The 27,189-nt window shown below is 42.6% G+C and overlaps 2 protein-coding genes across 18 annotated transcripts in view; one reads left to right on the forward strand and one right to left on the reverse strand.

Moving 5' to 3' along the window:
* SP100 (SP100 nuclear antigen) overlaps positions 1–20,477 on the forward strand; it is a 62,964-nt gene extending 42,487 nt beyond the window's left edge. For 9 of the 13 annotated variants that reach the window (XM_059703460.1, XM_059703464.1, XM_059703468.1 and 6 more), the window contains 12 exons: positions 1,980–2,024; positions 4,047–4,118; positions 4,482–4,529; positions 6,112–6,216; positions 8,141–8,283; positions 8,734–8,769; positions 9,758–9,799; positions 15,861–15,976; positions 17,662–17,782; positions 18,064–18,135; positions 18,683–18,826; positions 20,102–20,477. In XM_059703460.1, coding sequence (XP_059559443.1) covers positions 1,980–2,024; positions 4,047–4,118; positions 4,482–4,529; positions 6,112–6,216; positions 8,141–8,283; positions 8,734–8,769; positions 9,758–9,799; positions 15,861–15,976; positions 17,662–17,782; positions 18,064–18,135; positions 18,683–18,826; positions 20,102–20,182 — 1,025 coding nt within the window. In that variant the 3' untranslated portion in view covers positions 20,183–20,477. Of the gene's footprint in view, positions 1–1,979; positions 2,025–4,046; positions 4,119–4,481; positions 4,530–6,111; positions 6,217–8,140; positions 8,284–8,733; positions 8,770–9,757; positions 9,800–12,546; positions 12,753–15,860; positions 15,977–17,661; positions 17,783–18,063; positions 18,136–18,682; positions 18,827–20,101 lie in introns of those variants that run through there. The other 4 variants (XM_059703461.1, XM_059703467.1, XM_059703473.1 and 1 more) reach the window with 3 other exon arrangements.
* The window catches only part of LOC132238330 (nuclear body protein SP140-like protein), a 126,938-nt gene that overhangs the window by 90,119 nt on the left and 9,630 nt on the right, over positions 1–27,189 (reverse strand). For 2 of the 5 annotated variants that reach the window (XM_059703488.1, XM_059703487.1), the window contains exons 5-6: positions 23,949–24,098; positions 23,074–23,633 (exon numbers count right to left, since the gene is read on the reverse strand). The exons of 1 other annotated variant lie outside the window; for it this stretch is intronic. In XM_059703488.1, coding sequence (XP_059559471.1) covers positions 23,467–23,633; positions 23,949–24,098 — 317 coding nt within the window. In that variant the 3' untranslated portion in view covers positions 23,074–23,466. Of the gene's footprint in view, positions 1–23,073; positions 23,634–23,948; positions 24,099–27,189 lie in introns of those variants that run through there. 2 more of the 5 variants (XM_059703489.1, XM_059703491.1) reach the window with 2 other exon arrangements.

Here is a 27,189-nt window from a genome sequence, read left to right on the forward strand (position 1 = left end):
CTTCAAAAATTTTCACAGCTACTTCCCCAGGAGTAGATTCCAACTCAAGGAACCACTTTTCTTTGCTCATCCATAAGAAGCAGTTCCTCATCTGTTAAAGATTTATCATGAGTTCTCACCGGTTTGGTTCAGTGGATAGAGCATTGGACTGTGGATTAAAGGGTCCCGGGTTTGATTCCGGTCAAGGGCACGTACCTAGGTTCAAGGTTCCCCAGCCCTGGTTGGTGTGTGTGAAGGAGGCAACTAATCAATGTGTCTCTCTCACATCAATGTTTCTTCTCTGTCTCTCACTCTCCCTTCCACTCTCGCTCAAAAAAAAAATCAATGGGAAAATAACCTCAAGTGAGGATTAACAACAACAAAAATTATCATGAGATTGCAGCAATTCAGTCACATCTTCAGAATCCACTTCTATTTCTAGTTCTCTTGCTATTTCCACCACATCTGCAATTACTTCATTCACTGAAGTCTTGAACCCCTCAAAGTCATCCATGATGGTTGGAGTCAACTTCTTTCAAATTCCCTGTTAATGTTGATATTTTGATCTCTCCTCATGAATCAAGAATGTTATTAATGGCATCTATAATGCTGAATCCTTTCCAGAAGATTTACTTTTCTATAGCTGCCATAGATGATTATTTCATCAGAGGAATAACTATCTATGGCAGCTATAGTCGTATGAAATGTATTTCTTAAATAATAAAACTTGGAAGTCAAAATTACTCCTTAATCCATGTGCTGCAAAATAGATATTGTTTTAGGCATGAAAGCAACATTAATGTCATTGTACATCTCCATCAGAGCTCTTGGGTGATCAAGTGCCTTATTGGTGAACAGTAATATTTTAAAAGGAACTTTTTTTCTGAGCAGTAGGCCTCAATGGTAGGCTTAGAATATTCAGTAAACCATGTCGTAGCCAAATATGCTGTCATCCAGGCTATTTTGTTGCATTTATAGAGCACAGCAGAGTAGATTTAGCACAGTTCTTAAGGGTGTTTTCAGGATGGTAAATGAGCACTGGCTTCAGCTTAAAGTTACAGCTGCACTAGTCCCTCACAGGAGAGTCAGCCTATCCTTTCAAGCCAGACACTGACTTCTCTTCTCTAACTATGAAAGTCCTACATGAAATCTTTTTTCAATATAGAGCTGATTTTTCTATACTGAAAAATCTGTTGTTTATTGTAGTCACCTTCATTCATTATCTTAGCTTAGATCTTCTGGATAACTTCCTGCAGCTTCTTCATCAGCATTTGTTGCTTCACCTTGCACTGCTATGTTATGGAGATGGCTTCCTTTCTTAAATCTCATGAACCAACCTCTGCTAGCTTTCAAGGCAAGCCTCTGAAGTCCAGGATGTACACTTTGCTGGTGATGTCTGAGATCTGTTGTTCCTTGATCTCCTTGACATTCCCTTTTATTTGCTGTCAGCTTCTTCCTGATTTCAGCTGCTCTTACATTTTCCTTATTGTGAATAAGAAAACCTCATATTACTATGCAAAACCATACTGTAAACAACTGGTACTGTGTAAAGGTAGGTTGTTTTTGTTGCTATTATTGTTTTCAGTGTGATGGCAACCAAGATGGTGTATTGGTACCTGGAGATTTAGCCCCACAAAAGTTTAGTGAAGACAAAATAGCCCTAGCCAGTTTGGCAGAGTGCCAACCCGCGGACTGAAGGATCTCGGGTTCACTTCCGGTCAAGGGCATGTACCTTAGTTGCAGGCTCCATACCCAGTCAGGGCTAGTGCAGGAAGGAACCAATCAATGTGTCTCTCTCACATCAATGTTTCTCTCTCTTTGTCTCTCCCCTCCCTTCCACTCTATCCAAAAACCAATGGAAAAGTATCCTCTGGTGAGGATTAACAAAAAAACAAAACAAAAAAAATAGACAAAAATAAAATATTTGAAGGTTACTGACATATAAAGCTTGTAAATCTCTATTTATAATTCTAAATGATTATTTTATTTTCTGTTTAAAGGAAAAAAGAGAAGGCACATAAGTAAAAAAACCAGTCCCAAAAAAGGTAAGAACAAATGTGAGGATTCACACCTGTGAGCTTACTACAGACCTAGTCTTCTTGCCAGATCCTGTCTTGGCCATAGCCCCGGAATAGCCTATGGCAGTGGTCGGCAAACTCATTAGTCAACAGAGCCAAATGTCAACAGTACAACGATTGAAATTCCCTTTGAGAGCCAAATTTTTTAAACTTAAACTATATTGGTAGGTACATTGTTATTAACTTAATTAGGGTACTCCTAAGGCTTAGGAAGAGCCACACTCAAGGGGCCAAAGAGCCACATGTGGCTCAAGAGCGCAGTTTGCCGACCAAGAAAACTTCATAGCTAATGGATTATTTAGACTACAGATTGAATTATTGTAACAAAGAGAACCCAAAATACAGTGGCCTAAATCACATAATTGGTTTCTCATTCATCAAACAGGTAGGAAGAATCTGCCTATTTCTTCTGAGTATTTCTGCCACCTTGATATAGATAGATAGATAGATAGATAGATAGATAGATAGATAGATAGATAGATAGAGATAGATAGATATATCAAGAGTCCCAGTGCACAAAAATTTGTGCACTCGAAGGGGAGGGTCCCTCAGCCCGGCCTGTGCCCTCTCACAGTCTGGGAACCCTTGGGGGATGACCACCTGCTGGCTTAGGCCTGCTCCCTGGGGGATTGGGCCTAAGCTGGCAATCAGACATCCCTCTGGCAGCCCAGCAGCCCTCGGGGGATGTCCACTTGCCACCTGGGAGCAGACCTTAGCTGCAGTCAGACATCCTTAGCACTGCTGAGGAGGCAGGAGAGGCTCCACCACCACCGCTGTACTGGCAGCCATCAGCCTGGCTTGTGGCTGAGCAGAGCTCCCCTATGTGGGAGCACACTGACCACCAAGGGTCAGCTCCTGGTGCTCAGTGTGTGTCATAGTAACCAGTAATTCCCAGTCTTTCTGCTGTTAGGGTCAGTTTGCATATTACCCCTTTACTATATAGGCTAGAGGCCTGGTGCATGGGTGGGGGCCGGCTGGTTTGCCCTGAAGGGTGTCCCGGATCAGGGTGGGGGTCCCGCTTGGGTGCCTGGCCAGCCTGGGTGAGGGGCTGATGGCTATTTGCAGCTGGTCACACCCCCTTCAGGGTGGGGGTCCCCACTGGGGTGCCTGGCCAGCCTGGATGAGGGGCTGATGGCTGTTTTCAGGCTGGCCACACCCCCTTTAGGATGGAGGTCCCCACTGGGGTGCCTGGCCAGTCTGGGTGAGGGGCTGAGTGCTGTTTTCAGGCTGGCCGGTGACTGAAGCTCCCAGCCTCTCCTTTTTTTCTTTTTTTTTTTATTCTGGGATTTATTTCCCTTCTATAATTGAAACTTTGTTGCCATCACTGGAGCTGAGAGCCAGGCTCCTGCTCACTCCAGCTCTGAGGCATGGCCTGCTGAAAGCAAGTATCTGGGGTTTGTTTAGCTTCTATAATTGAAACTTTGTTGCTTTCGGGCTCAGAGCTGGGCCGTGGCAGGCGGGGAAACTTGGCTTCCTCCATCACTGGAGCAAGCAAGCCTCCTGCTCACTTCAGCTGCATGGCTGCCGGCCGCCATCTTGGTTGGGTTAATTTGCATACCACGCTGATTAGCCAATGTGAGGCGTAGCAAAGGTATGGTCAATTACCATGTTTGTCTATTATTAGATAGGATTATGTTCCATACATGAATATATATATTCATGTATGGCACCTAATAAGCATGTGTTAACTGTTAGCTATCATCATTATTCTCAGTGTTCCTTGAGATGCAAATTAAACTCTGTCTTAAATTCTTTTTATAATTAATGTCGGTATAAATAAATTAGGATTAATGTGAGGGTAAAGAAAATGAAATCTAAAATTAAACTTGCTTAAACATTTAAGGCTTGCTAAATATAAGGCTATGGGTTATATATTTCTCTTTATATGTTGGGCTCTTGAAAAGTTACAGTAAAATGGAATGTTTAAAAAGCAGTATTATAGACAATGTGACTTCTCACAGTGTCTGTTTTTATTTTTATTTTTTTCAGTGAGAAGCAGAGGCAGAGATAGAATGCAGTCTCTGAATAACAGAGTCCCAAGGAAAAGAAGCAAACCAAAAGGTAAAATTTTTAAAGATGGATACATTTTCAATTACAAAACATCTAAATTCTCCTGCTGTATTCTTTGCTTTGAGTAACAAATGAATTTCCCTAATCACTTTATGTAATTATACTAACTGTTGAGGAATAGATCAGATGTAGTCAATCCCAAAATTCATCAGGGATTGAAAGATAACACTGCAAACAAGTAACTTGGTAATGAATCCACAAACAGAACCCAGGGCCCAGGGGCCATGGCAGGGCCAGGTCTGCTGAACTGCTAACGTTCTGACTGGAAATACAGCTGGGGTGTTTTTCTAAAACACTACTATTTGCAATGCAATTTTATAAACAAGAGACATTTATGTTATTTTTCCCCCCTAGGGACAAAAGCAGTCAACACCAGGCCTTTGAAAAGAAGCAGAAAAAGAGGTAAAAAGAAGTGATTAATATACTTTTAGTAATTAAGCATCTAAATTTTACATGCCCAGGTTGCAAGCTCATTCCTCAGTGGTGAACATGCAGGAGGCAGCCTATCAATATCAATGATTCTCTTTCATCAGTGATGTTCCTCTCTCTCCCTCTCCTTTCTTCCGAGTGACCAATCAATTTCTTAATTGGCTTATAGAGCCAGTAACAAACGTCAGGGTAGTCATCAGCCTTGGCAATTTCAACAATACAACAGGTTGCTCATAACACCCACTTTATTGATGTTGATAAGTTGACCTGTGAGAGAGCACAAGCCTCCTTGGGCCTAGGTAGGGCTCCCTTCACTACACTGATAACTTTTAAGGAGAAAAATATGAAGTGTGTGACTAACATGCTGTTTAGTTGACCCTTCTCTTGATCACATAGAGACCCATCGGTTGCCCACCAAGGGGGGCCCTTACTAGTAATACAAGACTTGTGTCCAAATTTCTAACATTCCTTTTATTATGTAATTTCTGCTTGTCATTTCTTCTTTTTGCCTCAATTTCCTCCTCTGTAAATGGGTGAGTGGCAGATGAACTCAACTGAGTGGTCCCCTAGGCCCTCTCCAGCTCTAAAAGAACTGACTCTGAAAGGACCAGGGACAACCTACCCTGCCCGTCCCAGACAGAAGCCCTCGTGTATATCTTTCATGGATCCCCCTCCATGTTGGCCAGAAGGACTGCTACTAAAGTTCATTTTAAGACTTTCAGCCTGGCTGATGTGGCTCAGTGGTTGAGCATCAACCTATAAACCAGAGGTCATGGTTCGATTCCTCGGCAGGGTACATGCCCAGGTTGCGAGCTCAGTCCTCAGTGGTGAACATGCAGGAGGCAGCCTATCAATATCAATGATTCTCTTTCATCAGTGATGTTCCTCTCTCTCCTTCTCCCTTCTTCTCTGAAATCAATAAAAATATATTTTTTAAAAGACTTTCACCCACTGCATCAGCAGAATCAGAGCCAGTGCCCCACCCCAAGGCTGTACAGAGGCCCTCTTCCTGGGCAATCTGCAGTTTCTTCGGAGAGCACCCTGCCCTGACTCACAGAGTGAGAGCCATACAGAAAGTTCACATGAAGGAGAAGTGAAACAAGGCAGAGAGCAAGGAGGGAAGGCAGACACTGTTCCTGCTAAGTTCCCCACTGTCATCCTGTTCTCTGTTCCCCCAGTGGGGCCTCAGGTGGGGAGACAACTAAAAGATGAGGGGTTTTCTTTCCATCCACATAATTCCAAGCAATAATATGGCTAGAAATCTTCCTTAAAAACAGGAGAAAAATCATGTGCAATAGGTAGTTGTGGCCAACAAGCTTGGGAACTCAGGTCCTTCACATGAGGCTATTATGCATGATTTCAGAGAACAGAAATGCAGGATGACATTATCATTGTGTGTCTAACCTGCCATAAAAGAAAAATGTTGTTCATGGGGAAACTCCCTCCACTACATTTTGATTTATAAAAGAAGGCTCTCAAGATGGGTGAGAAGAATGAGGGCACAGTTAGAAGAAAGTGAAATGAAAATAATAATAATAATAATGCTTCCTTGCAGGTCTAAGAATTCCCAGAGATAAACATATGAACTTTAAACGCTCTATACTTCCTGTGACCTGTGGTCCAGCAAAGGGGATGTTATATAAAGAGAAAATGAAACAAGGTAAGCTACCTGGTCTTCTACGCTTTTCAACTGGAAACTATCCATGTGGATATTATATTGTTCACAGGCTAGACACCTGTGTCAGGGTCTCCGAGACCATCCCAACGCTTGGTGATTTACTAAGAGGATTCACAGGACTCAGCATATAGTCTAACTCATTGCTATGATTTATTAAGTTGATACAAAGCAAAATCAGCAAAGGCAAAAGCACATGGGACAAAGTCCAAAGGCAATAGGTGCCAGTTTCCAAAGGTCCTCTCCCAGTGGAGTCATACAGGACACATTTAATTCTCCAGCAGCAACTCATAACAACACATGTGAGATGTTGTCTATCAGGGAAGCTGCCCTGGCCTAGGAGTCACAGGGTTTTTACCAGGAGTTAGCCACATAGGTACACTTTACCTCGCATCTGCCAAAATTCCAGACTTCCAGAAGGAAAGCAAGTGTTCAGCGCATGCCCCATGGGAACGGTGGGACCCCTCCCAAAATCCAGGCTTTCAGATGTCAGCCAAGGATCAGCCTTGGAAGCAGACATTTCTAAAGGTAGTTGTCTCAGGTTTGCTCTCTTAGATCTTTTCTGCACAGCATCTCAAATAGACTGGAGGAAAGATTACATTTCCTCACTTTTCAAATTCATAAACATTAGCCTACCAGGCCATCTCTCCTTTCCCCCAAGGAAAAGGTCCCTGTAATGCCCATCCAGCACCCAACCCAAGAACAAGTGCTTCAATATCAAGGTAGAAATGTACACATTGGAGAAATACAACAACAACTTCACAGTCCCATTCCCTGCAACACCTGTACCACCTTTTTTTAAAATATATTTTATTGATCTTTCACAGAGCGGAAGGGAGAAGGATAGAGTTAGAAACATCAATGAGAGAGGAACATCGATCAGCTGCCTCCTGCACACCTCCTACTGGGGATGTGCCCACAACCAAGGTACATGCCCTTGGCCAGAATAGAACCTGGGACCTTTCAGTCGGCAGGCCGATGCTCTACCCACTGAGCTAAACCGGTTAGGGCACCTGTACCACCTTATGCTAGCCAGGAGCACAGGTTTTAGAATCAGGATACCTGGCTTTGAGTTTCAGCTATATCAAGAGTGTCTGTTGCAACTGGACCAAGCCATTCTTCTCTCTCATCCTAAACTCCTCCTCTACAAAATGGGAATAGTAATAAAACTTGCTTCACCATATTATTATGAGGAAAAATTGGAATAACAGATATAAAATAACTTGCAAATTACAATTGTTAAAGTACAGCACAAATGTTTGGCAGCCAGGATTGATTCCCTCTCCCAAAATAGAGTTCTTTAGGCACCAACAAGTATAAATGTGTGCCCTAGGACTATATTGCATATGAGTAATTTAACTTCTCCTACTACATAACATTTCCATAATTACTTTCCACATAAAATAGCCATGAATCCAAAATATGAGAAATAATTGCTGCCATTAAATGGATTATCAACATTGCACAAGACTACACAGATGTGGCTGTGGTGACAGCTGCCACTTGGCCACCTATGTGCCCTCATCTGCCCTCTCTGAAATTCAGCCTGGCTCTATCCTGAGTCTCAGAGAAGGGAAGGGAAAGAATCCTGGTCTTTTTTTTTTTTTTTAAGAGTCATACTTTTTTCTCTCTCTTTTGAATATAATTAAATACTTTTTAAAAGTAAATGTTAGTAATAATTATTGCCCTTCTCATTGCACAGTAAAGGAAAGTGTGCACGCATGGCAGGAAGTCCCTTCTACCACCGCCCTTCAGGTTGTTGTGGGGCCCCTGAGAGGGAACTCAGCTCTTCTGGGTTGCTGATTCTAAGCCCAGAATGGGTGGTAAGAGGCCAAGTTCTAGGGTTTTCACAGTCAGGGACACTCCCTGGCAACAAAGGGAGCTCAACCTGTCTTGCCCGGTCTCACAGGAATCTCAGCAAAGTGTATAAAGACAAATGATGGGAAGGAGCTCACCCTCAAGGAATTTGAAATTGAAGGAAACCACAGAAGGTCCAAGAATTGGAGGCTGAGTGTGCGCTGCGGTGGATATCCCCTGAAATACCTGATTCAGGTATCCTAATGACAAAGGGCTTCCATTAAGGATGGAGTGTCATAGTTCACAAACTCCAAGCTTTATCGATGTTCAGAAAACCATCATGACTTCCTTTGCGCAGGTCACAATGCATGCTATTACTAATATTCCACTCCGGTGTTATCTTGACCAGTTTATCACAGTGTAATTCTAAGTGCCTGAACTCTTCTCCCTTTGAAGGTAGACATTAATTGTGGCCTTGACTCTGTCACTAGTAGTTGCCACTGTGTAATATGGTCACAGGAAAATAATTTAAATTAGGGAATGGGGGGCAGAGGAGGCCATCTTAGGCTCTGGGGACCAATAAAGTAGCATAGTAATGTATCTGGGAGGCAGCTGGAAATACCAAGCTCAAAACAGTAGAAAAAGTACAGAAGTATAAAGAGGACACAAAGACTCCTCATAGCATTAATCTCATTTCTCTTTCAGAAAAAATATCTACAAGACCCGCCAAGAACAAGAAAGGTAATTATCGCATGACTTTCTGCCTATATCTCACCTATAATATTGTGGATTTTCCATTTCTCTGGCCTTATTCTATGGTTCCTAACTTCATTAATTCTAGTAAAATTTGATTTATAATATGGGGATTTTTGTACTTGCTGCTTTCAAACATTACAGTGTCAGAGACCAGAACTTCTTTAAGCATTAAAACATAAGAGATAGAGGTGAGACTAATCCTTTAAAATAGATAATGAGACAGAGCTGACCTTATATGATTGTTTCAACTTCATTGTCTAGCATGGAAGAATAACTCATGGGGTGGGGTGGGGTTCTAGGACACCCAGAGATGCAGGCAGTTATATGGCCACCTCTTTGGTCATTATGCCTTGGGTCCACTGGGTGGTTTCTCTATGGCCTCTCTGCCCCAGCTAAATGTAAGAGCTGAGGTAGTCATTGCCCCAGACTGAAAGGAGGCCCAGTCATTTCACAGATACCCAAGGTCAATGCAAGCCCTTGGGATTCAGGAGACAGTGGAGAGGTACTCACCTTCAAGAAAAGATGCAGAACTGGGACTTTTTACCCATTTTATCTTTAGCGCTGTATCCCAGGAGAGCTTCAGAAGGCCGTGGAGTCTGCAGAAACATTTCTTTGGCACCCAGGACTCTGGGCCCTGAGGTCACTGGGGGCTGTGGGTGATGAGTCCTCAGTTTGAGTCTCTCATTTAAGTTCCCACTGCATCTGTGAAAACCAGGGCCAGCCTCCCTCACTACATGGCTTCACAAAAGCCACCTTGGGTCTAAGATCCACAGAATGGAATTTGCATTGTGCCAAACCATCACTGACACATAATTTAATGTTTTTTATTCTCCAATTAGATATATAGACTCACAAAAGCAGATGTAAAGCAAAGGGAAGGCATGAATCCTTTGCATAAAAAGTATGCTCAAATGTGTGATTAATGAAAACTCGTATTCAATATTGTCACTCGATCTTTCTCTGTTTTCTATAGATAGTACCAGATTCTCACAGTGATAACATTATTGACCCATATGTAAGTATTGCCACCTGTAACCCCAGAATAATCTAGGCCTTTTCAATACATTATCTCTGTCATGCTGTCTTTCCCTGAAGCATGCTCACACTCAATTAGAACATGTCGCGATGTGTGATGAGTAAAGAACAGCAGATGCATCACCCATGCGAGGTAGATGGTTCTGAAGTTGGGTGTCTCAATATGAAAGCATCCTTTCCATTTGTTTGGTGGAAACCTTCCTATTTTCCCATTAGTATGGGAGGCAGAGCTCTAAACCACTGGGGTCTCTAGAGATGGGTCTTGAAGTAGAAATGGGCAGGACTAGCCTGCCGATTAGGGGTAGGGAACAAATTCAAGAGGATAACAGAATTTTAAAGAAAGCAGAAGGAAAGAGAAGGAAAATCTCAAACATCCACTCCATGGTTCAGGCAGTGATAAGATGGTTTCATACATCAGACAGAAGGAATAGGCCTCACCAGGCTGATGAGTTCAAGGTGTACATCCTGTCATGAGTCCTGCAGAGAAATGTACTGAGTGTTCCCCAATTGTGTAACATGGGGAAATAACTAATGGGGTGGGTGGGGGCCCTAGGACACTCAGAGAGGCTGGTGGTGTCACCTCTCAGGTCATTATGCCTTGGATTAAACTGGGTAGTTTGTCCATGGCCTCTCTGCTCCGGGCTGGAGGTAAAAACTGAGGCAGTCATTGTTCCAGACTGGAAGGACATCAATTCATTCTAACAATACCTAAGGTTCAGAAACCTTGACCCAAAAGCCTAACAATAGGTGGTCAGCATCCATGAGTCTCATTTGTTCTGACAAAAAGGATAAACAATTACATGGCCCCATGCCAGAGTCAGCAAGGCCCATGTGGGGATGTGCCCAAGGATGTCCCTAATGAGGCATTATACAAGTTTTCCTATTGAAAGGGAGAACATGGGCAAGAGACACATTGCAGCTTAGAATTTCCTCATACATGTATGTAAGTTTTGTATCTCTTCTTATATTAAACTTATAAATGAAGAGAATGTACAAACTGGGGTATAGTCCAATTCACCCAAGCTCATTGGACCCAGAGATGATATTCTGACTGTTATGATTTGTAACTTTAGTAGCAGACCTTTTTTTTTTTTCCTAATAAGATGGTATTACGATTAGGGCCTCTACATTCTTGTAGCAGTGGAAATCACAGAAGCACTGAGAATGAGATGAGATATTTAAAAATTTGGACTTGCAACACTGTTGATGGATTGGATATCTAGGTGTGGAGAAAAGCAGAATCCGTCTTCAATTCTGGGCTCCTGGGTGAATTATGGGTTCCTTGGTGAGACGGGAGCTAAAAGAGGAGCAGATTACAGACAGGAAGACAAGGAATATAGTTGGGGACAGGGTGGATTTTAGACTTGATGAAAGACTTCTAACTGGAGAAGATGGAAAGTAGAGTGTGGAGGTTTAGGGTCTCAGAAGGAGACCAGAGACACAAGTTTTAAAGTCTAAGGGTAAGTAAGGTAAGCATGGTCATGGGAGCATGAAGGAGTGGGGGATGTAGGACAGAGCACCAAGGAATTCCAACATTCTAAATGAGGAGCCTTCAAGAAGAGGCAGAGTTTTATGGGGGTAAATCCAAGGGAGTAGAGAGTCAGAGAACAAAGCGTAGTGTTTCTAGAAGGAAGAAGTGGAATGGCACTTCCTGTCACCTCCCCACTTCCTCATCACCCACCAGCATCTCAACCGCCCATCACTGAGTGAGCCAGTCCTCAAGTCTGTGCATTATTTTGTACCTACGTTATCACACGACAATGTGAATTCCTCCTTCTAACCCATTGTGTAGACAAGATATTTTCATCTAAGTGTAGAGCTGTTACCAACACATTGGGTGAGACATTCCCCCACCACAGAGTTCTCCTCAAACAGTTATCTATCTGCTCAGGTGGAGCCAAAAACTTCTGGACAATTCTCCATCACAGACACATTACCCTCATACATAGAAATGTAATATGTAGAGATTCACATGTTATTGCCACATAGATTATCATCCACACACAAAATAAAGAAAAACATGATTTTTCTCACAGCCCAATGGATTCATTCCTTGGCCAATTCTTACTTTTGTCTATAATTTCTACCATCTTCACTGTGTATTTTTCATTCCACAATACTTAGATGCAAACACTGTCAAATTATTGATTTCACTCAATGAAAGTAAATCTGGCTGAAGGACCTGCATATTAAAATTGTGGAAGACCCAGCATCATTCAGTTTTGCAGGTTCTTCCATCTTCCTTATATAGAACAAAGCACCATATCATCCATGAACCCAATGGTTGTCATTACCATACTCTCTGGCCATTCAGAGATGGCACCTCCACACCTTTCATGCCAAGCTGAGTTAGGATATCTTCCCTAGCCTCTCAGAGCTAAAGAGCTCAGTCTAGCCTGGCATTTACCTATAATCTATGCCCAGGGTCTCTCCAACCAAGAGGTACTGTCACAGGCCCAGAGTCCCTCCAGGCACAGAATCCATCATCCAGTAATACCTTCCCAGGCTCTTAAACTCATGGGGATCTTATGGTTGAAAAAATGAGGTGCAGTGATATCTCAGGAGTTTATTCCATCATATTAAATTCTCAGTAAATCACTCTTTGATGAGTCAATTTTGATGGGACAATATAAACAACCAGATAAGACACTGTATTTCTGAACCATATTTTTCCAACGGAATAATAAATATCTCAGATTATCTTTAATTCACCCTCTTTTTTGCGAGCCGAATCTCTGTCTCCATAGGAAAAACTTTCCTTACCTAATATAGCCACTTCCTCCTGAACGTCGCTGCAGACCAAAATGTCTTCTAAAAATCTCTACTCAGATATCTTTACAGACACAGCTCCTGGGGCAATGTAGACTAAGGAGAAAATAAAATAAAAAATGGGACTACATCAAAATAAAAAGTTTCTGCACAGAAAAAAAAAATCAACAAAACAACAAGAAAGCCCACTGCATGGGAGAACATATTTCCAATGATATTTCAGATAAGGGTTTAATCTCCAAAATTTACAGAGAATTCATACAACTTAACACAAGGAAGATAAATGATCCAATCAAAAAATGGGGAAAGGATCTAAATAGACACTTTTCGAAAGAGGACATACAGAAGGCCCAGAGACATATGAAAATATGCTCAAAGTCACTAATCATCCAAGAGATGCAAATCAAAACGACAATGAGATACCATCTCACACCTGTCAGAATAGCTATCATCAACATATGACAAGTGCTGGTGAGGATGTGGAGAAAAAGGAACCCTCCTGCACTTCTGGTGGGAATGCAGACTGGTGCAGCCACTGTGGAAGACGGTATGGAGTTTCCTCAAAAAGTTAAAGATGGAACTCCCATTTGACCCAGTGATTCCACTTCTAGGAATATATCCCAAGAAACCAGAAACACCAATCAGAAAGGATATATGCACCCCTATGTTCATAGCAGCACAATTCACAATAGATAAGATTTGGAAACAGCCTAAGTGCCCGTCATCAGATGAGTGGATTCAAAAACTGTGCTACATCTACACAATGGAATACTATGGCTCTGTAAAATGAAGGAACTTTTACCATTTGCAACAACATGGATGGAACTAGAGAGCATTATGCCAAGCGAAATAAGCCTGTCGGAGAAAGATAAATATCACATGATCTCACTCATATGTGGAATATAATGATTTAAATAATTTGATAAACAAGAATAGATCAATCTAGAGACAAATGGTAGGGCATGGGGGTTAGAGAGCAACCAAAGGACTTGTATGCATGCATATTAGCATAACCAATGGACACAGACACTGGGGTGGCAGGAGCTTGTCCAGAGCGGGAATGGCTTGGGGGCGGGGGGTGGGGGGGTTGATTGAGGGAAAAGGAGACATATGTAAAACTTTAGACAATAAAAAAATAATAATGGAGGGAAACCAAGATGGCGGCGTAGGTTAACGCAGGAGATCGCTGCCTCGAACAACCACTTCAGAGATATAACTAAAGGACAGAACGGACATCATCCAAAACCACAGGAAGGCTGGCTGAGTGGAAATTCTACAACTAGGAGGAAAGAGAATATCATACCCAGACTCAGAGGAGGCGCAGTGCTGAAGTGAAATACTCAGGTGCGGAGTGCGCGGGCGGAGCGGGCTGGTGGCGGAGGGCGCGGTTGTTGTTTTCAATCGGGAGGGAGTTTCAGACTCTGAGCTCCAGATCCGGGCGAGTCTCTGGGGAGCAAGACTCAAACGGGAGAAGTGGGACTGTCTGGCTTCGGTCGGAACTCGAAGGCAGCTTTCTCTCTGAGGTTTGCAGCCATTGCTGGGACTCTGAGAGGCAGAGCCCCTGGGGAAGGAACTGAGAGCAGCCATAACTGCTCGCTCCGGCCAACCCTGTAGATCCCCTGGGACCCGCCCCGCCCAAGCCCTGCGCAGAACCATTTGCCGGATAGCCTCAGGCAAAGGCTAGATTAGCACCACCTTAGAGATCCAGCACAGAAGCCCTCCCACTGCAGACCCAGCGGACTCTCATAGCCAGTTAGCCTGGAGGTCAACTCACCCCCGGTATTGCCGACATCAATCAAGGCTTAAAGGCAACAAGACTGCACACAAAGACCACTAGGGTGTGTACCAAGAAAGCATAAAAAATGCGGAGACAAAGAAACAGGACAAAACTGTCAATGGAGGATATTGAGTTCAGAACCACACTTTTAAGGTCTCTTAAGAACTGTCTAGAAGCTGCCGATAAACTTAGTAAGGCCCTCGAAAAGACTGGTGAGACCGCCGATAAATGTTGTGAGATCCTCAAGAAATCTAATGAGACCCTCGATGTTATATTGGGGAACCAACTAGAAATTAAGCATACACGGACTGAAATAACGAATATTATACAGACTCCCGACAGCAGACCAGAGGAGCGCAAGAATCAAGTCAATGATTTGAAATGCGAGGAAGCAAAAAACACCCAATGGGAAAAGCAAAATGAAAAAAGAATCCAAAAATGCGAGAATAGTGTAAGGAGCCTCTGGGACAGCTTCAAGCGTAACAACATCAGAATTATAGGGGTGCCAGAAGATGAGAGAGACCAAGATATTGAAAACCTATTTGAAGAAATAATGACAGAAAACTTCCCCCACCTGGTGAAAGAAATGGACTTACAGGTCCAAGAAGCGCGGAGAACCCCAAACAAAAGGAATCCAAAGAGGACCACACCAAGACACATCATAATTAAAATGCCAAGAGCAAAAGACAAAGAGAGAATCTTAAAAGCAGCAAGAGAAAGAAACCCAGTTACCTACAAGGGAATACCCATACGACTGTCAGCTGATTTCTCAACAGAAACTTTGCAGGCCAGAAGGGAATGGCAAGAAATATTCAAAGTGATGAATACCAAGAACCTACAACCAAGATTACTTTATCCAGCAAAGCTATCATTCAGAATTGAAGGTCAGATAAAGAGCTTCACAGATAAGGAAAAGCTAAAGGAGTTCATCACCACCAAACCAGGATTATATGAAATGCTGAAAGGTATCCTTTAAGAAGAGGAAGAGGAAGAAAAAGGTAAAGATACAAATTATGAACAACAAATATGCATCTATCAACAAGTGAATCTAAGAATCAAGTGAATAAATAATCTGATGAACAGAATGAACTGGTGATTATAATAGAATCAGGAACATAGAAAGGGAATGGACTGACTATTCTTGGGGGGGAAAGGGGTGTGGTAGATTCGGGAAGAGACTGGACAAAAATCATGCACCTATGGATGAGGACAGTGGGTGGGGAGTGAGGGCGGAGGGTGGGGCGGGAACTGAGAGGAGGGGAGTTATGGGGGGGGAAAAAGAGGAACAAATGTAATAATCTGAACAATAAAGATTAAAAAATAATAATAATAATAATAATGAATAAATAAATATCTCTGCTCAGTGTTATTCTTTAATATTACAAGTTTCACCTTGGTACAAGCAAAATCTGTGTGTTCTAGAGTCCAGTGAAATCTCACTGTCCTTCTGGAATCTCACTGATCCCAGTGATTTCTACATTATCTCCCTTTCTAGCCAGAAAACTCAAATATATGTGAGATGTGCCATAAAGGAGGAACGCTATTTTGCTGTGATACTTGTCCAAGATCCTTTCATGAGACATGCCACATCCGTCATATTGATCCTGGCAGGTTAGTGACACTTGGTCCCCTCTTACCCTTCCTTCTTGTGGTAGAGCTCTTCCCACCATGCACACTCAGCCTGCAAAGTTTATCTGGTTGTATGTGTCTTGATGCAGAAGGAGCAGGGCCCTTAAGTATCAGGATCCAGAATTATGATCCAGAGCTATTTAACTGTGCTGGCAGCAGTAGATTCATGGGAAGTGAAAATTCCTCAAGTGGTTTTTAGGGGGAATAGAAAGAGGTGTCACCACCACCTCCTCTGCTTTGTTCCCTAACCATACACTTTGATGGGATGGTGACACCGTGCATTAGCTGCCAATTGGAAGCATAAACCACCTGCCTTGGGAACATCTCAAAGCTGGCAAAGCTGGGGCTGTGGTGAGTCCTCTGAAGGCATCCCCACAGTCCACCAAATCAGCTGACACTGCGTGACAGGGTCCATAATAAGACTCATGAATTCTGAGGGTGAGTCCACTGCTACATTTCCTTTGCTGTAAAATGTATCCTTGGTCAGAGGTGATGGTATGCAGGCTAACATCGAGATTGGTAAAGCATCTATAAGTGGTGGTGTGGGCAGAGGATGGCTACCAGGAATGTGTGTATCCCCATGAGGACAGAGCATTGCCCTCCATAATGGGCGGAATCTAACGTAACCCAGCTGCTCTCAGGTAGCTCCCAGGCAGTGGTGCCACCTAAGGGGTTTGGCATAAACCTCTCTGGTCGGTCAGGCAATCTGCAGAGGCAGAAGACAGATCCACTTTATTGTTGAACCCACAGATAGTCCCCATCCCTGAACCATGGACACTGTGTAATGGGCTTCTTTTTTTCAATTACAATTGACAAGCAACATTATATAATTCATTTCAGGTGTATAACATAGTCAATAGACATTTATATAATTTACCTGTTGATGTCCTCAATAAGTGTAGTGCCCATCTGACACCATACATAGTTAACATAATGTTACTATGTTCCCTATGCTATACTTTACATCCCCATGACTGTTTTTATAACTGACAATTTGTACGTCTTAATTTGTAATGGGCCTCTGAGAAAGGACTGAAGTGGCCCTGGGGAGAAGCTAAATGATATCTCTAAGATGAATCATTGTCTCCACCTGATTGTGGAGAGCCTCCCAGCACAGAGAACCTGGGAGAGAGGGCTCTCAAGGAAAATAGAATTTCTGACACTCTGTTGGTAGGGTTCCTTTCCAAGAAGTCTCTGCAGCACAGTTTCTAGGTATAGATATGGCAATGCCAGAGGGGAGGATGCCCATGGCTTGTGCTCTGTGCTTATTCAGCAAAGTTGGGAGACAAGAGCTTGTTTCCAACTTTTCCTCTGGCCTGATGGTTCATCAAGGCCCAATACTTTGGTCTTTATGGTACTGGTTGCCAATACACAACTGTGGCAGACAGGGATCGTTACCATACTCACAGTGGCTCAATTAGAAACCCTAAGTGTTGAGGTGAATGAGAGTCCATCACCCACTATGGCACCTAACTCAACGGTCTACTTATGGGAGGGGTGTCTTTGGTAATTGAGTCTAAATGGGACTCTAGTGCAGAGGGGTTTTCCAGAGAAAAGTTGGCTTCAAGGTGGTAACCAACAGTCCTTTTGAGGACTTCAACAGCTGCAGGAACAACGGCTGTTTCACAGAGAACCCGGCCCTGCTCACTTCATGTCCTGCCTCTCAGGGTCCCATGGAGTTGCATCTTCTGCGAGATAAAGTTTATTCAGAAAATGTGTCCAGAAAGTCAGCCATGTCATCAGGAGTCAGAGATCCTAGAAAGGAAGATGCTGCATGAGGAGTACTTGGTGAGTTGCAAGGGGAAGCTGAAGCCTCCTCCTTTCTGTTCAGTTGAGAGAAGAAGCAGTCTTGCAGGGGCTGGAGGAATGGTGCCCCGAGGCAAGCATCTGTGCTTCTTTCTCTGTGCTTTGATCACACCTAACACCGAAATTTGTATCCAAAGGAGATCCCCGTTCTGTGTTTGTTTCAGAGTCCATGGGTTTGGGCGTTGTGCATTCTGCCTGAACATGCAGAGCAGTTCATTCTCTCCAAGCTGCTTTTCACTTAAGATCTCCTCTATCTTTTGCAGAAATGTGAGTTCCTCCTCTTGAAGGTCTGTCACTGGTCAAAAAGCTCCTTTTTTATCCAAAAACCATATTATGTAAGTAATAGCAACAAAGCCCAAAACTGGCATTTGTCAAATTTGTGATATGAATGCAATAGGTACAAGTTGCCATTATCATTGCCTTGTTGATGGATGTCTCAGTCAGCTTAGTCAGCCCCTAGCAGCTTAGGCTGCTATAACAAAGTACCACAGACTGGGTGGCTTCAACCACAGAAATTTGTTTCTCACAGTTCTGGAGGCCGGAAGTCCAAGATCTGAGTACCAGTATGGTCAGATTCTGATGAGAGCCCTCTTCCAGGTTGCAGACTGACAACTTCATGTTGTGTCCTCACATGGTAGAAACAGGGAGAGAGCTCTCTGGGGTCCCCTTACAAAGGGCATTAATCCCATTCATGAGCACTCCACCCTCCTGACCTAATTATCTCCCAAAGGCCCCGTCTCCTAATACCATCACATTGGGAGTTAGAATTTCAACATCTGAGTTTGTGGGGGGAGGGACATACACAGTCATAGCAGTGAGAGTCTATAGAAAGTAGACTTGGAACCATGCCAATAGCCTGCCCTTTGGCACTTTCATCCACAGAGTAAAAAGCGATCTCAGAGCCTGACGAAGTGCATGTGGTTAAACAAAATCAGAGAAACATTGGCTTCAAAGTTGTACCTCCAAGTGAAGGAGTTTGTGCAGGACATGCGCCTCATCTTTCAGAACCACAGGAAAATTTATGAGGTAAGTGGCTGTCCCTGCATCCCTTTTTCTTTCGATTAAGTCACTTTGCCTTTCCTCTTCTCATATCAGGTAAATGTTACAACTTTCCTCATCATGCGACAAGCACACACAAGTAAAAACTCAAGAAGGATTCTAAAAGCCCTGTGGTCTACAGAGGTGAAAATGTAATAATCAACCAGAGGTATCATTGCAAACACTGTCCTAGGACCTCAGAGTCTGCTCACTGCTAGATAGCCGATTTTCTCCCAGAAAACAGTAGACTGCAGATCTAGTCCACAGGAAACAGAAGTGCTTTTTAAAGGCAACCAGTGTTTCTCTTCTCTAAAGGAAGATACCAAATCAAATTTCTCAAATTTCAAAATCTTGGATTTCTTTATATCCAAATCCCCTAGTGCTGTGTCAAAAAGTTAACAAGGCCCAAGCCCATGGTAGGCAAACTGCAGTTCCCGAGCCACATGTGGCTCTTGGGCCCCTTGAGTGTGGCTCTTCCTAAGCCTTAGGAGTACCCTAATTAAGTTAATTACAATGTACCTACCTATATAGTTTAAGTTTAAAAAATTTGGCTCTCAAAAGAAATTTCAATTGTTGTACTGTTGATATTTGGCTCTGTTGACTAATGAGTTTGCAGACCACTGCAGCCTAGCCGGTTTGGCTCAGTGAATACAGCGTCAGCCTGTGGACCAACAGGTCCAAGGCTCAGTTCCAGTCAAGAGCAAGTACCTCAGTTGCAGGCCCAGGGTCTGGTCAGGGCTCGTGAAGGAGGCAACCAATCAATGTGTTTCTCTCACATCTATGTTTCTCTGTCTTTCCCTCTTGCTTCCACTCTCCCAAAAACCAACAACAACAAAAATCAACGAAAAAATAGCCTCCGGTGAGGATTAACACACACACACACACACACACACACACATTAACAAGGATTGCCTCAAGGGGTGAGAATGAAGGAAGAGGAAGGCACAATGAATTTACTGTAGACATTTCCATACTACTATATTATTGCAAATAATATGTGCTGTGCTCAAAACTCAAATAACTTCTATTTTGTCAAATTAAATCAATCAATTTTTGGTAAAGAATTAGGCTGCAAGATAGTACTATTTTTGTTTCTCTGTCTTCCAGATAAAGAGAAATGATCAAGCTATCAGAGAACATTAGCTATTCCTAACTGGATGAAGTCTCACTTAACATTTGAGGGTGGCCTAAAATGAAGATCTTGATTACCTGAAACTTTGGGTAATTGGCAATGGCTAATTCTTTTTCTCTTCGTTTTTTCAGGGCCAGAAATTCATCATGCTGGGAATTCAAATAGAGGCCGAATTTGAGAAAAACTTCAAAGACATTTTTGGAATTCAGTAAATCAGCAAGAACAGTTCTCAGTCTGAGCCCATTACTTTGTGATTTTTGTCCATTTCTGTTTCCCCCTTCAGAGCCTCCAGCAGTACATGGTCAAGTGCACGTGGTCCCGCTGACCATTCTGCCTAATGATATGAGAAAACAATCATATCACACTTCTTTTTTCAAACTTATTTTGTCGTCATTTCAGCTCATTTATTTTTCTAAATAGAAAATGTAAAATTGCTTTGTCCAGATCTCTTATTAAATAAATTGGAGTGAAATTTACAATAAAAATATTGAGTCTTTCTATAAAGAATCATATCATGTGCTTCCATTTATTTAAATTATTATGTTGTTAGTAACGTTTTCTCTCCTCTCCTCCTCCCCACATAGAACTTATTCATTTCTTGCTTTTTCTTTTTACTGTCAGGTATTTTATACTAATTCTTGTTATTATGAAAGTGACCTTTTTCCTATTACAGTTTCTTACTTATTGTTGCCTGTTATAGAAAACTACTGTTACTTATATATTTTGGTAAAGCCAGTGTTATTTATATAGTTTGGTTACTGATTACCATTCTGAGTACTTTTTTGCCTTTTACCCACATAGCATAGCATACTGTTTTCAACATTTAATTCATAGGGTCAGAATCCTAATTGGTACAGCTGATTTAAAAAAAAAAAAGCGTCCCTCACGCACTAAAACCTCTGACGCTTCTTGGTTCTGTTGGGGAATAGCTCTGCCATGACATCCTGGTGACCTTGCATGTCTCCACACGGCACACATAGGCAAGACTTAAATGCAACTGATCTGATTTAGGCCTTGGAAGAATGCCCGGTGATTTTTCCAAAACATGAGAGCATGGGAGACTTGTGAGGAGCTGCTACAAAGCCATTTTCCATTCATCGCCTTATCTTCCAGACGCTATCATGACTCTCTCTCCTTTCATTCCAAGTTCTGATGAGGTCTGAAGCCTTCTGATGCTTTATTTAGGGCACAGCTGGAGGCTATACAACTGCTGGCTGCAACATGAATGTGGACCATCACTCATGTCACACCATAAGGCATCCACAATCCTTTTGTTTGGGTACCATCCTATGGTACAGAGGACATGGGAAGCTAGTACCTTTGCTTTTTTTGCTTTTGTTGTCTATGTAAGTATCAAACTGTCTGAATAGTAAAAGAGTGCATCATTTCTTTACCAGTCAAATCTTTTAGCTTTGCTTGACAGGTTCTCAGACCCAAAATATTCCGGTTATAGGAAAAAGAATACCACATATTGATAGCTGGTTCAGAGTATACACTATACCAGCGGTTCTCAACCTGTGGATCGCAACCCCTTGGGGGTTGAATGACCCTTTCACAGGGGTCACCTAAGACCATCTTGCATATCAGATATTTACATTATGACTCATAACAGTAGCAACATTACAGTTATAAAGTAGCAATGAAAATAATTTTATGGTTGGGTCACCACATGAGGAACTGTATTTAAAGGGCCAGAAGGTTGAGAACCACTACATTATACCATTCAGAAAAGTACCTCAGCCTCAGGAATTATTGTCTCCAGCTGGCTCCAATGCACCACGTCACCATTCAATAATAAGATTTTGTTATTGGAATAGAAAATGTTGAAGATTAAATGAATTTATAAATGTCAAATGTTCAAAATCATGTCTGAAATACATGAATGTGTCATCGTGGCTACACACAGTAGGGATTCTGTATTCAACATGTTAATTCAAGCAAAAGACAGCAGTTCTCATTGTCCATTCAGCTAGTTGATGGAAACGAAAACAAATGGAGGCCATGAAAACCAAGGTTGACACGTTTCCTAGCCCTTCCCAAAGAGACCAATGTCTATTTTCCAAGTTAATGGAAAAAGGAAAATACCCATATCCTTAAAGGATTATTGAACAAGAATCCGCAGCTAATTCTAGAGGCCGAAATGCCATAATGACCTAGCAGAACAGGTTAGGTGTTAAATGCAATTTCTATCTCATGGTCGATTTAATCAAAAAACATTTCTTTTTACAATTGATGGAATAATTTAGGGATGATTCAAAAATAAACGTGTCTGCAGCTCTGTCTTCCTTTACTGATGTCATAACTGTAAAAGGAGGTCACCTAAATATGTAAAATGTTCAGAGTTCCTGCCAGAGAATAAACTTTCTTTCTGGGACTACAGTTATTTAGAAAAATGGATAAATTCCATCACACACCAAGCAAAATATTTTATCCTTGAAGCTCTTTCTTGTAGCATATTCTATTTTCAATACTTTAGCTCCTAAAAAAGTTATATTTTTCACTTAGGCTTGCAGTCTAAATTCTGACTCGGGGTTTTTCCCCCTTTTAACTTCTTTTTGTGTGCTTTGTTGGGTTAGGGGGATTCAGTGATGCATCATTATTATCTAGAATTGGTGGTTTTTCCAGTCTATCATTTTTCATTTGTAGCAGAGATAGTAGTGTTCACCAAATATTGCATATATCCTCCAAATTTTTCCATTTCCTTGCATTAGGACTGACTAATACACTTACCAATGGGCTATGATCAGAGGTGGCATGTGTCATTTGCAAACTAATTCATAGGAGAGCAGTGAGAATTCTCCATGCACCCTCTCTCCTACCACGTTGATTATGGAAGCCTGGTTTTGAGAGGACAGAGCCCAAAGACTGAAACAGCCTCGTTCATGTACTTACTGCCACCTCAGAGGGGCTCCCAGATGCACCGTGGGCTTCGAGTAAGCAAGAAGTGAACTTATTTGTGTAAGCCAGTGGAACTGAACATTGTTTATGGTCACCACACAAGCTAGCAAGTCCTGACTTATTTGGTACTGAAAACAACAGAGAACACTTGCAGGAGTGAACTTTGGGTTTGGGGGAGCTCTGTGCCAGGAACTAGAGACAAAGGCCAAATACGTATTTTTTATTATAGGCATGCTATCTTGTTTCTATTCCGATGTCAACATATGAACCCATGTGCAATAAATAGAGCCTTGCCTCCCACATTTCCCAAGAATGGGTTCCCAGGATTAAGTGAACCATGGTCTGTGGAGTGCACTCAAAGTGAAATGTATCAAGCTCAGCTGGTGTGGCTCAGGTGGTTGAGGGTCGATCCACGCACCAGGAGGTCGCTGGTTCAATTCCCAGTCGGAGCACATGCCTGGATTATGGGCTCAATTTCCAGTAGGGGATGTGCAGGAGGCAGCCGATTGATGTTTCTCTCTCACTGATGATACTTTCTCTCTTCTTCTCTCTGAAATCAATTTTAAAAAACTATTATTTTTTTTAAAAGTAAATCACGTCAAGAAACAGGAGCTCTGAATTCAGATGCCAGGTGCTCTGCAGGCTGAGGCTGGCCATCCTCACACTCCTCACCAGGTCCACATCTTGGTGCTGATTTCTGGGCTTCTGGAGGCACTTCCTGGCCATTGGATTCACTGCTGATCACTGCGCAAAGGAACAAAACCCCTAAGGAGTCTCAGTGTGGGGCCCATGAGGCAGCAGAAAACCCCATAATAAAGGGACTCCAGGAAAGACCCAGCAGCTTGCAGAATTTCTAGATAGGAATGTCCCTGCACCAGACAGTCTGTCTTCCCAGGGAATCCTGGTGCTTCAGTCACTCGCACTGGTAGAAGCTCCCTGCACTAAGCACCACAGTCTCCCTCTCTTGCACCACCACCACCTCACCCCACTCCACCCCCGTGCTCCCTCGGCCACCTCCTGTCACCTCTGCTGTGACATACACAGTGCCATCACATGCCAGACTCCCTTAGCCAGCCTTACCAATTATTTCAGGTACTTGGTCACGTGCTGGCCTTGCTTGCTGGCCTCCTTCGTTCATCTCGGGGGGACACGATGAAATTGTCTTCTGCATATCCATCAGACCCACAGCACAAGATTGCGCTAGACTTTCATGTGTGTATAGCTCTGCCCCTAAAATAAGGATTCAGGAGGAATCTTCCTCTGTCCCCCTCAAAGAGCCTTGTAGCTCCCTTTCTTCCCACTCTCCCCGTGTCCCTTGAGAGGCTCACTCTCGTGAGGAATCTCATCTTCTCACCTACTGCCTACCTCTGTATTTGTGTCTTCCTTATCCATTTCTCAAGTGCTTTTCTTTTTACCTTGAATCTACCTTTTGGGTTTTCTCTTTTCCCTTTACCTGCTAGTCTCACTCACTAACTGATAATAATTTTGGCTGAATTTGTGTTTATTCGTAAGTTAGGCTCTTTTCCACAAAGGTAGCTTATTACACACATATATAAATGTAATTTTGAGAACTATTTTGTAAAGTTTTCCTATAAATATATCAGTAATGTAATGTTTGCCAAAACATCTGATCCCCTTTAGAGCACAGAAACATGAGGACTTTCCTTTCCTGAAAAATGTTAATTGAGCATTTTTTTAAAAAATTATTGTTATTTATTTAAGAGAGGAAGGGGAAGGGAGAGAGAGATAGAAACACCAGTGATGAGAGAGAACCATTGATTGGCAGTCTCCTGCACACTTCCTACTGGGGATCGAGCCTGCAACCCGGGCATGTGCTCTAATGGGAATTGAACCATGACTTCCTGGTTCATAGGTCAAGACATAACACTGCCCTAATGGGTTTGGCCCAGTGGATAGAGAGTCAGCCTGCAGACTGAAGGGTCCCAGGTTCAATTCTGGTCAAGGGCATGTACCTAGGTTGCAGGCACATCCCCAGTAGGGGGCGTACAGGAGGCAGCTGATAGATGTTTCTTTCTCAGCGATGTTTCTAACTCTCTATCCCTCTCTCTTCCTCTCTGTAAAAAATCAATAAAATATATTTCTAAAAAAAGACATAACACTGAACCACACTGGCTGGACTTAATTGAGCTCTTATTATGTGCCAGTCACCATGCTCAGGTCAGGGACACAGCAAGTACAAGACAGATGAGGTCCCTGGCTCAAAATCACAGTCTACAATGGATGCCACAAACTAACTGCATTATCACGATGAAGTGTGAGTGTCATCCCACAGCCAGTACAAAGTGCTCTGAGAACATACAGACAGAGGAATGAATCCCATCCTAGAAACAGAAAATGGCTTTTGAAGAAAGTGTCATATAACAAGGAGGTTGCCAGTTTAGGGAGGGAGTGAGAAGGGAAATAGACCTAAATAGAGGACAGAGCATGGGCAAAGGCAATTCAAGTAAATAAAGAAAGTCAGCATGACTAAGACTTGGAGTGAGAGAACAGAGGCTAAAGAAACAGGAGAGAATCCTATGGCCTGTGGCTTTGGAAGCTTCAGGAAGGAGAGTGACTTAATCTCAAGTGTCCTATCACTGGAGTTTAGATAGGACAACGGCATGAACACATCCACACTTTCGTTACCTTCATCAGCTGATGGTCAAAGGAAAGTTTTCAGAGATCTGATTAGCATCATGGCATTTGCGATGGAGAAATGGTCAGTTTGAAAATACTGCCAAGGTCAAGTCTCAGGGCTGGGTGACTGATGGGGTATGAGGGTTAAAGGAGAGGAGGACTTGGGAGGAGTCCTCCTGAGTTTCCTGCTTAAGAAAACTAGACAGGAATGACGCTTTTACTAAAAAGGGAAGTGGACATAGCTGGTTTGACTCAGTGGATAGAGCCTCCGCCTGCGGATCAAAGGGTCCCGGGTTTGATTCCAGTCAAGGGCACGTACCTTGGTTGCAGGTTCCTCCCCAGCCTGGGCCTTGGTCCCAGCATGCAGGAGGCAACCAATTGATGTGTTTATCTCACATTAATGTTTATCTTTGTCTTTACCTCTCTCTTCCACTCTCTCTAAAAGATAAATGGAAAAGTATCCTCAAATGAGAATTAACAACAAAAAAAAAAAAAGGTGGGGGAGGAGTGGCAAAAGAAGAGGAGGAAGAGGATCTGGTTTCATGGAAGAAGATGATGAGATCCATTTTGGAAGCATTAAATCTGAGGTTCCTGAAGGATATCCCAGTGAGATGTCCTTCAGGCTCTTAGACGAATAAGCTGAGAAGACAGATCATCCGGCCATATGGATTGGGTGTCATGGCTATACATGTTGACAGAAGACATAGCAGTTTGAAGGGAGGTTTATTTAATCTGAACAGATTACAAATGTCACTTTGAAAAGTGGGGACACTTTATCCTGAAAACTCACTGTTAAAGAGGACAACCTCCTGTATCAGCAGCTTGTCCAGTGACTCTCCCTCAAATTTTAAATATTTCAATGTCTCCTCTCTCCTTCATCACATTGCCCTCTCCACTTTTTCATTCACCCTCACTTAACACTCTGTCTTCATGATTTCTTTGTGCTTCTCCCCCACTTTCTCTTTTCTTGGTATTTACTTTGCCCCCAATGTTTCTCTCTCCATGTAATTTTTGTCACTGTCCCTCTTTAGAGTTGTCAGTTTAGCTCCTCTCTGCTGTTTCCTTCACTTCCTCCCCTTTGTCTCTGTTTCTCAAAGGTTTATGTTGACACTCTGTCTGTCTCTACTCTCCCAATTGTTGTCTTCCTATGTACTGTCCTTATCCCTCCATGACTACAAGTCTCTTCTTTTGGCTTTGGCCTTACCACCAGAGCCCCTTCCCCCTACCTTCTCCATCTAAAGGTCTTCCACAATCATCTCTCCTACTTGTCAATCTGACAATCACACATATTATTTGCATGTTCCTATGACAACTTCTGATAATTACAAATAAAATTAGCTCCCTGCCAACCCTTCACCAGCCTGGAAAAGTTGTGGATCTCATGTCCCTTTAGGCTGGGCTCACTCCTATTACTCATGATTCAATGGCCCACTCTATCTATCTCTTCTATATTTATTCTCCTCACATTCCTACCCAGAGAACCTTCCTCCACTGAAGAATTCAGCTTTCTTTTCTGTCTTGCCTCTGGGTCAGGACTAAGGTGAAACAACGAAGGGACCTAAAGTGCCAAACTTAACACCAAGGCACTTACTCTTAGGTTGTGCAAGTGAATATCTTTTTAAATTATGTACCCTAAGAAGACAGTTTCAACATGAAGGCAGTGGACGATGTAATTGGAAACATT

This window comes from Myotis daubentonii, chromosome 7, assembly GCF_963259705.1.
Source record: "Myotis daubentonii chromosome 7, mMyoDau2.1, whole genome shotgun sequence".
Taxonomy (NCBI): Eukaryota; Metazoa; Chordata; class Mammalia; order Chiroptera; family Vespertilionidae; genus Myotis; species Myotis daubentonii.